The sequence below is a fragment of the Cololabis saira genome, chromosome 23, assembly GCF_033807715.1.
Source record: "Cololabis saira isolate AMF1-May2022 chromosome 23, fColSai1.1, whole genome shotgun sequence".
Classification (NCBI taxonomy): Eukaryota; Metazoa; Chordata; class Actinopteri; order Beloniformes; family Belonidae; genus Cololabis; species Cololabis saira.
In genome coordinates, this window is record NC_084609.1 from 2,519,932 (window position 1) to 2,531,410 (window position 11,479).

The 11,479-nt window shown below is 42.8% G+C and overlaps 1 protein-coding gene across 4 annotated transcripts; it reads right to left on the reverse strand.

The window, feature by feature from the left end:
* Positions 1-1,096: 1,096 nt before the first annotated feature.
* On the reverse strand, positions 1,097-9,975 carry LOC133424025 (uncharacterized). 4 transcript variants are annotated; one of them, XR_009770849.1, is made up of 9 exons: positions 9,813-9,975; positions 9,621-9,669; positions 6,760-6,922; positions 5,949-6,050; positions 5,308-5,433; positions 2,799-2,840; positions 1,651-1,719; positions 1,454-1,530; positions 1,111-1,128 (listed from the first exon to the last, which is right to left on the reverse strand). XR_009770849.1 is itself a non-coding variant. In XM_061714396.1 (8 exons), the coding sequence occupies exons 1-8, from the start codon at positions 9,910-9,912 to the stop codon at positions 1,507-1,509; spliced, it is 675 nt and encodes a 224-aa protein (XP_061570380.1). In that variant the 5' UTR covers positions 9,913-9,975; the 3' UTR covers positions 1,097-1,506. The 4 variants fall into 4 exon arrangements, 3 of the variants coding, with proteins under 3 accessions (XP_061570380.1, XP_061570379.1, XP_061570381.1); XM_061714396.1 differs by having other exon boundaries at positions 1,097-1,530; XM_061714395.1 differs by having other exon boundaries at positions 1,097-1,719.
* Positions 9,976-11,479: the final 1,504 nt, after the last annotated feature.

Here is an 11,479-nt window from a genome sequence, read left to right on the forward strand (position 1 = left end):
ACGTCCGCCTTACAATAATACAATGGGCGCATTGCGTTATTGGGCGCGCAGCACATTAAAAAAAAAAAAAAGACGTTTATATGCGCCTAATGGTCGTCAAAATACGGTATCTTATTTATTTATTTATTTATTTATTTATATATTTATTAATTCATAGGCAAAAATAATGTATTTATGTATGCATTCATATATTTATATATGAAATGTCAGAATAGGTAATTTTTTGACGACACCCCTAAAGCAGTCAGGGGACACCCCAGGGTGCCACGACACCCCTGTTGAGAAAGGCTGGTCTAGACCCCAACACAGATTCTGGTCCGGAGCTCCAGACTGGAGAATCATCAGGACAAATGTTTAATTTGAAAGAGCTTTTATTTTGAAAAATCTGCAAGTTTTCAGGTCAAAACATCCTTCATGAACCTTTACAGACACCAATGAATGACAGTAATCTGATTACACAGACACCAATGAATGACAGTAATCTGATTACACAGAAACCAAGGAATGCATCTGACAGTAATCTGATTACACAGAAACCAATGGATGAATCTGACAGTAATCTGATTACACAATAACTATGATACTAACTGCTGTAATCTGATTACACAGTAACTATGGTAATGATACAGTACTAACTGCTGTAATCTGATTACACAGTAACTATGGTAATGACACAGTGTACTAACTGCTGTAATCTGATTACACAGTAACTATGGTAATAATGATAGTGTACTAACTACTGTAATTTGATTACAGAGTAACTATGGTCCTAACTGCTGTAATCTCACTACAGCAGTAATCTGATTACTGGCGTCCCTCCAGGATCAGGTCCATATAGGCTCCGGTCACCAGACTGTAATCTGATTACAGCAGTAATCAGATTACTTCTGTCCCTCCAGGATCAGGTCACCAGACTGTAATCTGATTACTGCTGTAATCAGATTACTTCTGTCCCTCCAGGATCAGGTCCATATAGGCTCCGGTCACCAGACTGTAATCTGATTACAGCAGTAATCTGATTACAGCAGTAATCTGATTACAGCAGTAATCTGATTACAGCAGTAATCTGATTACAGCAGTAATCTGATTACAGCAGTAATCTGATTACTTCTGTCCCTCCAGGATCAGGTCCATATAGGCTCCGGTCACCAGACTGTAATCTGATTACAGCAGTAATCTGATTACTGGCGTCCCTCCAGGATCAGGTCCATATAGGCTCCGGTCACCAGACTGTAATCTGATTACAGCAGTAATCTGATTACTGGCGTCCCTCCAGGATCAGGTCCATATAGGCTCCGGTCACCAGACTGTAATCTGATTACAGCAGTAATCTGATTACTGGCGTCCCTCCAGGATCAGGTCCATATAGGCTCCGGTCACCAGACTGTAATCTGATTACAGCAGTAATCTGATTACTGCTGTAATCAGATTACTTTTGTCCCTCCAGGATCAGGTCCATATAGGCTCCGGTCACCAGACTGTAATCTGATTACAGCAGTAATCAGATTACTTCTGTCCCTCCAGGATCAGGTCCATATAGGCTCCGGTCACCAGACTGTAATCTGATTACTTCTGTCCCTCCAGGATCAGGTCCATATAGGCTCCGGTCACCAGACTGTAATCAGATTACTTCTGTCCCTCCAGGATCAGGTCCATATAGGCTCCGGTCACCAGACTGTCCCTGGAGACGCCGAGCTGCTCCATCAGGCCCTTGGCCACCTGGACAAAAACACAACAACAACTGAAACTAGAATAATTTCCTCTCAGAAAATTGGAGACGCCACGGGCGGCTGCTGCCCATCTGTGTACATTATGGTGAGATTCTTTTTTTTTTTTTTTAAAGATTTTTTTGGGCTCTAGTGGCCCTTTATTGAGATACAGACTGGAAAGGGGTAGAGAGAGAGAGAACGGGGAAGACATGCAGCAAAGGTTCACGGGCTGGATTCGAACCTGCGACCGCTGCAGGAGGACTGTAGCCTCAGTATATGAGCCGCCGCTTAACCCACTGCGCCACCGAGCGGCCCGTTATGGTGAGATTCAGTGATCAGTCGATTGATTGGACGGACAGACTGGTAACAGAGAACTCAAACAATCGCAACTCACAACTGGAAGGTTCCAAAAATGCATCGTGAGAGACACAGAACCCGGCAGATTCTGACAATCTTAATTTTATTCAGATATTCCTTAAATATATTAAATATGGTCAATGGGGACTGAGACAGGTATTGGTGGCGCTGTGCCCCCCCCCCCCCCCCCCGTTTAAATTTAGAGCATACCCCGCCTGTCAAAGTCACATTTTATGAATCCCAACACCTATGTCCACATTCTGACCAAAAATTATTTGTCTCCTTTTTACAGTTTGGCCGTGAGCTCGAGTTACAAATAAAAATTCTGGTTATTTTTTTCTGTTTTTCACACTCTAGCAACCGACATCCGCACTCTAGATTTGACAAAAAAGTGGTTTCCAGTCCTCGCTTCAGGGCTCATATCTTGAAAAGTTTACATCTTAGGAAAAAACTGGTGTTTTGGAGAGAAGAGAAGTTTTCCTCCGTTTTGAAGTTTGAATGACATTTCTACGTGCAAGTATGAGAGAGCTAGGTGACTCTTTTTTGACTTTTTCCTCCTCCATTGCTGTGGCATAGCTATGGAGGAGGAGCCTCTTGGCGCAGCCGTGGCACTAATGACATTCATCTACGGTGTGATGAACATTATCTTCCTTTTATACCACGGTCTGTGTGAATACTGGATTCTGATTGGCTGGCAGGTGTATTGTTTGTGCAGGTTGAGGGTTCAATCACCTTCTGTCCGTCTTCCAGCGTCTGCTGCGGCTGCATCTGCACCTGGAACACAGGTAGGGTTCTGTCAGTGGTTCACCTGGAACACCTGGGCCCTCATTTATCAACAGTGCGTAGAAAAGGTTCTAAATTCTGCCGTAGGAGTGAAATTTAGAATGTGTGTAAGTACAAAAAAATCCGGATTTATCAAACGTGCGGACGCTGGTCGTACGCACATCAGTGATGATAAATCCCACCTGTTCTAAACTGCCGTGCTCGTGCATGGTTACCGTCATTTGCATTCAGAAACGCCTCCAATTGGCCATATATGGAGCAACAACAGCTCCCGCTTGGAGGTTTACAAACTTTATTGAACAAAATTCTGTAGAGTTTACAACAAAAGGCAAATGAAACAAAATAATCAATTATCTACAAATATTCAACATTTGGGGGGGTTGAGAGCAAAAAAAAAAAAAAAAGATACATTTACTGACAAGCTATGGGAAGTGTATTAATAAAAATGAAGAAACAAAGACATCGTTTCATATAAGCTTTTGGCAATATCGTTTTTTTCACACATTTTAAGACAGTGTTTCTCAATCCTTTTTTTTTTTAGATGTTTCCCTGCACCAACACACCTGATTCTAATTAATGGTCCTAATTAGCTTGTCACCAAGGTCTGCACAAGTCTGTTGATGACACAGGTACTTTTATCACGGTGTGCTGAAGCAGGGTAGCATCTAAAACATGCAGGACAGTTGTACTCGAGGACCAGGGTTGAGAACCACTGGTTTAAGAGACGCTAAGTACAGTTTACATTCATTTTTCAGTTGTACAATGGAGGGTTTGCTGTTATTCCATTTGCATTTATGTATGTGATATTTAGCTTGTAAAATAATTATGTTGACCATGTCTGATATATTTCTTGGAAGATTATCCATATAAATTAAGATTTGGTTGGAGTCAAAAGCTCCTGCTTGGAGGTGCAAACACCAACCGAGCTGTTCTGCAGAATAAATGAGTGTTGCGTTCCTCCAGGCCACCGGGCAACGACGGGCAACAGAGACAGAGTTGCATCACAGATTATTTGTGCATTGATTGAATGAAATCTTTTCATGTTCACGTAACCGAATTCATTGTGTGATGGTTCTTTTATGGCGATGTGGGTGCAATCTAGCTCCAATTATGTTTGGGAATCCGGCGATGGCATGAAATCCTCGTTTAATTTGGGCTTGTTGGTGATGTGTGTTTGGGAACTGGGTGTAAATTAGGGACAGAGAAATTATTGCATCCAACACTGCTGGCATGATTCTGCTGCGAAATGCCGCATGTCTCCAATCTCTCTCTGAAATGTTCCGGTGGACAAACATCCCAGGGTGGACAGGAGCTGGATGTGACTGGGATGGAGTTGTAAATCACAACATAAATCCATCAGAATGTTTTTGGGGAAGCGCTACCTGCTGAGCAGCCGCTCCGTGCTCTCACTGAACAGATCACGCTCTTTGAAAACACGCTCTCTGCGGAGCGTGTTTTTGCGGAGCGCACGGTTTCTAAATCCTCCAAAACTGCAAGATAAGCCATGGTACTTGTATTTTATTTTCAGGTCGTCCTGCCAAAGCTGTCTTTTATAGCTTGTCACGCCAATTATTCAAAATGTCTGAATTACTTATGGAGAATTTTTATTAATTGGAGGAAACGGGGAACATGTGCACATGTTCCCCGTTCAGTCACAGTTCAGCGATCTCAAACTTCACATGTAAAGTTTGAGACTCTTTTAATGGGTTCTATTTGTAGTTTCACTGTTCTACCACTAGGTTTTGTGCGTACGCATGGTCGGAGCTGTGCGTATATTTACACGTGTTTCTGCGCACAGTTACATGTTGATAAATACCTTACTTTGCGTGGGAATGCTCGTACGCACGCTTTACGCACAGATCTGTGCGTACGCACGATTGATAAATGAGGGCCCTGGAGCCTAATGACCCGGGTCCAGAACCAGGTCCAGAACCAGGTCCAGAACCAGATCCAGACCTCCAGCTCCATGAAGGTTCCCAGTCCCTCCACCTGGTCCAGGTGGTTCTGGTCTGGTTCTAGTTCTGGTTCTAGTTCTGGTTCTAGTTCTGGTTCTGGTTCTAGTTCTGGTCCTGGTTCTGGTCCTGGTTCTGGTTCAGTTCTACCTCCAGCTCCATGAAGGTTCCCAGTCCCTCCACCTGGTCCAGGTGGTTCTGGTCTGGTTCTAGTTCTGGTTCTAGTTCTGGTTCTAGTTCTGGTTCTGGTTCTAGTTCTGGTCCTGGTTCTGGTCCTGGTTCTGGTTCAGTTCTACCTCCAGCTCCATGAAGGTTCCCAGTCCCTCCACCTGGTCCAGGTGGTTCTGGTTCTAGTGGTTCTAGTTCTGGTTCTGGTTCTGGTTCTAGTTCTAGTTCTGGTTCTAGTTCTAGTTCTGGTTCTGGTTCTGGTTCTAGTTCTAGTTCTGGTTCTAGTTCTAGTTCTACTGGTTCTGGTTCTGGTTCTAGTGGTTCTGGTTCAGTTCTACCTCCAGCTCCATGAAGGTTCCCAGTCCCTCCACCTGGTCCAGGTGGATTCTGGTCTGACCAATCAGGAAAAGCCGCCGCTCCTTCTGGACCCGACCTTTGACCCCGAGGGCCGAGGAGAGAACGGCCTGTTGGAAAACCATTAATAACACCATCATCAATATCTATCTATCAATATCTATCAATATCTATCAATATCTATCTATCAATGTCTATCAATCAATGTCTATCAATCAATATCTATCTATCAATGTCTATCTATCAAGTAATTTGCTGAATAGGCTCCAGCTGATCCAGAATGCAGCAGCACGAGTGCTGACAGGAATCAGCAGGAGAGACCACGTCTCTCCAGCGTTAGCGTCGCTCCATTGGTTACCTGTAAAATTCAGAATCCAATTTAAAATTGTATTACTTGCATATAAAGCCCAAAACGGCTTAGCTCCGCAGTATTTACAAGACCTGATAGTGCCTTATGTTCCTGGCAGAGCTCTCCGTTCTCAGAGTGCAGGTTTACTCGTAGTTCCTAGAGTATCTAAATGTAGATTTGGAGGGCGGGCGTTCTGTTATCAGGAACAATTACTAGGGTTAGGGTTAGGGAGGCTCACGCTCCTGAACCGGGTCCAGGTCCAGAACCGGGTCTCACCTGCAGGCCTGCCGGGTCGCTGGTTCCGCTGATGGAGAACCGGGACAGTTTGGGTCCATCGGTGTCGGGACGATCGTAGAAGATCAGCTGACCAGAACCGTCCTGATGGAAACAAATGGAGAAGAACCATGTCAGAACCAGAACCAGAACCAGAACCAGCAGGTTCTGCTGAGCAGCAGGACAGACTTCAGGACTCTGTTCTAGTTTTGGTGTTGAAGAGAAACTTCATTTCATCCACAGATCAGGTTTCTAGAGACCTGGTCACACGGGGGTCCGTTATAGACCTGGTCCAGACCAGACCTCCATCAGGGGGGTCTGGTCCAGACTGCAGGTTCTACAGCAGGGGTGTCCAAAGTGGGTCCTCGAGGGCCGGTGTCCTGCATGTTTTAGATGTGTCCCTTTTTTAATCAAACCGTGATACAAGGAGCTTGGTCATCAACAGAACTATCCAGACTTTGATGACAAGGTGGTGACGACTGTTAATTAGAATCAGGTGTGTTGATGCAGGAAACAACTAAAACATGCAGGACTGCGGCTCTGGAGGACTGGAGTTTGACACTCCTGTTCTACAGGGTTCTTTACGGTGCTACAGCCCTGGTACCATGAGGTCCCGGAGCTTGAGTCTTCCTCTGCTGCAGGTTCAGGTTCAGGTTCTGGTTCTTGTTCTACAGGGTTCTGGTTCTGGTTCTGGTTCTACAGGGTTCTGGTTCTGGTACCATGAGGTCCCGGAGCTTGAGTCTTCCTCTGCTGCAGGTTCAGGTTCAGGTTCAGGTTCTGGTTCTGGTTCTGGTCCTGGTTCTGGTTCTGGTACCATGAGGTCCCGGAGCTTGAGTCTTCCTCTGCTGCAGGGGTAGAACGTGTCTCTCTGCCGGATCACCGTTCCCTCTGATTGGCTGAGCTCGGCAGCTCGTTGGAGGAACCGGACCGGGTCGTCCACGCGGGCCTTGATCTCCACGTTGGACAGCATGTTCCTACTGAGCATGTGCAGAACAGAGACAAGTACTGAGCATGTGCAGAACAGAGAAAAGTCATGTGATTAATAATAATAATAATAATAATAATAATAATAATAATAATAATAATTAAAACTGCAAGCAGCGATGAACGGATGAACGGGCCCTCACACGTGCAATTTTCACTAATAAAAGTCAAGGACTCAAAACTGAGTCCGATGACACCACCCACGACTCTCTATGTCAAACCATTCAAAAGTTATGGCAGAAAGTAGGAACTATCAAATATGGACCAATCACATGAAGGGGGTGCACTTTTTGGCGTCTAGCGTCGCCACGGTAACGCTTTTGAAAGAGAAAAGTAATGCGTGGTGTTGCAGGATGGAGACGCACATTTTGATGTATAACACACCTGGGTGCACGTTACGGTTCGGGCTGAATTAACTGCCGAAGGAATGGCATATATTTTGCCAAAATTACAGAATTAATTCAAAATGGCCGACTTCCTGTTGGGTTTGGGCCATGGCTCCAAGAGACTTTTCTTTAAGTTGTGACATGATACAGGTGTGTACCGATTTTCGTGCATGTACGTCAAACCGTATTGTGGGGCTTGAGGCACAAAGTTTTCTAGGGGGCGCTGTTGAGCCGTTAGGCCACGCCCATTAATGCAAACCATTAAATATCACATTTATCACCAGGACTGGATTGGTGCAGAATTTGGTGACTTTTGGGGAACGTTTAGGGGGAAAAAAGACCCTCATTTAGTCTGAAGAAAAACTAGGAAAATAAAAACAAAAACTCAGATACAATCTGATGTTTAAAAACATCAGAGGTAAAAATAAAGAAAAAAGAACCAACAGAAAGAGGCAGAGAAATGAACATTAAATGGGTTAGGCAGTTTTGAATAGATGCGTTTTGAGTTGTGATTTGAAATGAGTGTTAATGAATATCAAATAAAAACTTAGACCACTTTAAAGCCCAAAGGTCAGTAAAGTAATAGGTCACATGATTCTAACTGCTATTAATCAACACTAGTCTATTTTAACAGCTTTATAAAGCCAAACACATCACCAAATGTGTTTTATTTGAACTTTAGTGATGTTTCCATAGAAACCACAAAGGCTAACCCTCCTAATATCTCTCTAAGACTGAGTATCTTTGTTTAATTCTTATTCATTTTGTTTTAAACCTTAGTATCAGGTGATCTTTTTAACTCAACATGAAATTATTATTCAGTTCTTTTTCCCCACTTAATTTTAGTTTTTAGTTTAAATAACTTTAGTTATTTTTAGTTTTGCTGAACATCAGTTTTAATTTTTCCTTTTTTCATTGTATAAGTTTCTTATTTTGTCAGCATCACTTTTTAATTTAATTTCAATATTTTACTTCAGTTCATTTTATTTTCACTTACAAATATCAAAGATCACAAATATTTGTTTTATCAGCATTGTATTCTTTTTTTATATTTAATTTAAAAAATTATTTATTAAATTTTTTATTATTTTACATTTATCTGAGTTTAGTAAGTTTTTAATCTTTCCTTTTTATAAGTTTCTTATTTTTTCAGCATCACTTTTTAATTTAATTTCCATATTTTAGTATTTGTTATTTTAATATTAGTTCTATCAGCATTATTTATTTATTATGAGCAGGGGTTAATTTGTGCCGGATCCTGCCGGAACAAGATCCGGCACCTCTCGATTTTGGCCTCCCTGCGTTCCGGGACTTATTTGGGCAGATCCGGCACCTCTCGTATATATAAAACAATAATAATATAAAAACGTTTTTTTTTAATGTATAAAAAATAATAATATGCATACATTCGTTTACAGAACAAATTCCAAGCATTTCATGTTGTTTATAAAGATTTAACGTCATTTGAAAGAGTCGGAGATTTGTTGACGCTATGAAAAGATGGGCCAGCAAACCACGCCCCCGACCAAAAAAACTTTGGAAATTTGCTGGATCTGGGGAGCATGCAGCGAGCAACGCAAACATGTCAAAAAGACAGCTGAATTTACTGTCTTTTTTCAAAACGAATCAGAAAAGCAACAAGCGGCGATGAGGGCAGCTGCAGCACAATCAGTGTGGTCCTTGCGCCGCAGACCACATACACATGAATGGATTTGTGTCGGTTGCTGTGGATTATGTTCTCACTACAAATAAAAAAACGGGCTGAAGCCCCCCCAAATTTGATCTCAGCCCCCCCAAAATTAAGAGGACATTTTTCCCTTTCCAACGATACCAATATTGTGTTTGTACAATTTAAAACGGCGTTATTTTGGGGTTGATGCAGCCGCATCTCTCTGCCTGCACTGTATCCAGCAATGTCCCGCCCACAGCACCATCTGACTGGTTACACACAGAGACAGGCACGGGAAACAGCCAATCAGCGGTGGAGGCTGTGCATGCTCTGTGCTCACACAAACAGAGGGGAGAATAAAAGTTTAGCCGGGTAGAGAAGCTCCGGAGAGGATATTTCCAAGGTAAGTTAAGGCAGCAGACACCCTATTATTGTTATTCTAGCTTTCCAAAGTGCACCAGATTGATGCATTTAAATGCATTATGCTCAAAAAATGTCCGGACCCCCCATCCCCCCCCCCGGTACCCCCTCGATGTTCCGGGACCTCTTCATTGACAAATTAAGCACTGATTATGAGGTTATAGATGTTAATTTAACAAACATCACATTCCGGAAGTCAAGATTCGACGTGCTTACGTCACAGCGCTGCGCCCTCCGTTCTTCCGGTGTGACGTCACGCGCAAGCCTGGCGGGATAATAAAGCTTTATTTTATTATTTTAATAAAGTAACGTGGATTTACTGTTATTTACTGCTGGATAACCGCATTACTTTATTTATTTAACCTGCCATTAAATAAATAAACTAAAAGTAGAATGTTTATCACTCACCATTGAATAAATAAAGAAATAAATCTGTATTCTTTCTGTTTGCCGTTAACTGTGAATGAGAAACGAAGATGGCGGCCAAGCGACGTCTAACACGGAACATTGTAGTCGGATAATTCTGCTCCAGAGGTTTTTATTCATAAATAAACTGATTCTGATTCGGAGTTCTTACGTTTTTCCTCGTGTTTCCCGCGGCTGCACTTCCTGATGCCCGGATCTGACGTCAGAGCAGCGCTGCTCTGGGATCAGCGGGAGAAGCTGATGACCGCTCTTCGTTATGGTAGACTCCGCCCAGATCTGATCTCAGACCAGCGCGGAGAGCCAATCACCGCGCTGGTCTGAGATCAGCGGGAGGAGCTGACAACCGCTCTTCATTATGGTAGACTCCGCCCTGATCTGACCTCAGACCAGCGCTGGTCATTGATCATCGCTGGTCTGAGATCAGCCTGAGACACGAGGGGCGGGGCCTGCAGCCGCGGCGCTGGTCTGAGATCAGCGGGAGGAGCTGACAACCGCTCTTCATTATGTTAGACTCCGCCCTGATCTGACTTCAGACCAGCGCTGGTCTGGGATCAGCGGGAAAAGCAGACCACCACTCCTCCTGATGGTAGACTCTCTCCAGATCTGATCCCAGATCAGCCCGGTCTGACATCACGCCGCCATTTGCTGAAACGGCTCTGAAACCTTTTTTCTTTTTCTTTTTTTACAAACAAGGCATCAAACTTTATCAAAATGCTTCAAGGAACAGGTGCATTTGAGAGAAAACAGAAGGAAAAGAAATGGAATCAAATGAAAAGGAAAATAATAATGAAAGGGGCTCGGCCTTAGCCAATAAATTATTATTATATTAATATTATTATTATTATAATTTCTTCTTCTTCTTCTTCTTTGGAGTTTTACGGCAGCTTGCATCCAATTAGTTGCACTGCTGCCATCTTCTGGATCTTTCAGGAACTCACACTCTATTCTCCTCATCAGCCCAGTATCATACAAACATTTAAATTAAGGGACGCCCTGATTTCAGCAGCGCAGGAGCCAAAAAAAAAAAGCCCCAAAACTTCTAAACTGCATAAAAATGTGTTTATTTTATATGAAAAAACAAAATGCTTGGATTTAAAGTTTAAAGTGCTTTAATAGCATTGAACTTGCATGCTTATGGTAGTCCATCGTGTCCGATGATGACTTCTACTTCTTCTGTTGGTGGGTTCTGAGGTGACTGAAAAGCCCAATGCGAGAGCCACATGTTCTATTGCAGTGGGGGCATGTGAGGTTAGTATTTGTTGTGCTGGTCTTGGCTGCAGGGACTATCTTCCTCTTCTGGCGTTTCCTTTCTCTCGCTGCACTCCTCTCCTCTTCAAAACGTTGAAGCCCAGAAAGGCAGAGTTGCATGACTGTAGAGACAGACAACCATACTAGCAACTGAAATATCCTCCTATGCTACGTATGTAACATCAGCCCAGATGTAGAATATACAGGTGAAGAATATGGTGTAAAAGTGAATTTATTTCAATAATTCAACTAGAATATGGTGTAAAAGTTAATTTATTTCAATAATTCAACTAGAATATGGTGTAAAAGTGAATTTATTTCAATAATTCAACTAGAATATGGTGTAAAAGTTAATTTATTTCAATAATTCAACTAGAATATGGTGTAAAAGTTAATTTATT

What these genes read in the sequence shown, in the direction of transcription:
- LOC133424025 (XM_061714396.1), bottom strand. Translation starts at nt 9,912, where the DNA reads ATGTTCCGTGTTAGACGTCGCTTGGCCGCCATCTTCGTTTCTCATTCA. An exon ending in GAACCTTCATGGAGCTGGAG is followed by an intron (nt 2,841 to 5,307) that starts GTAGAACTGAAC and finishes CCTGTGTTCCAG; the next exon opens with GTGCAGATGCAGCCGCAGCA. An exon ending in TGACCGGAGCCTATATGGAC is followed by an intron (nt 1,531 to 1,650) that starts CTGATCCTGGAG and finishes GCCTATATGGAC; the next exon opens with CTGATCCTGGAGGGACAGAA.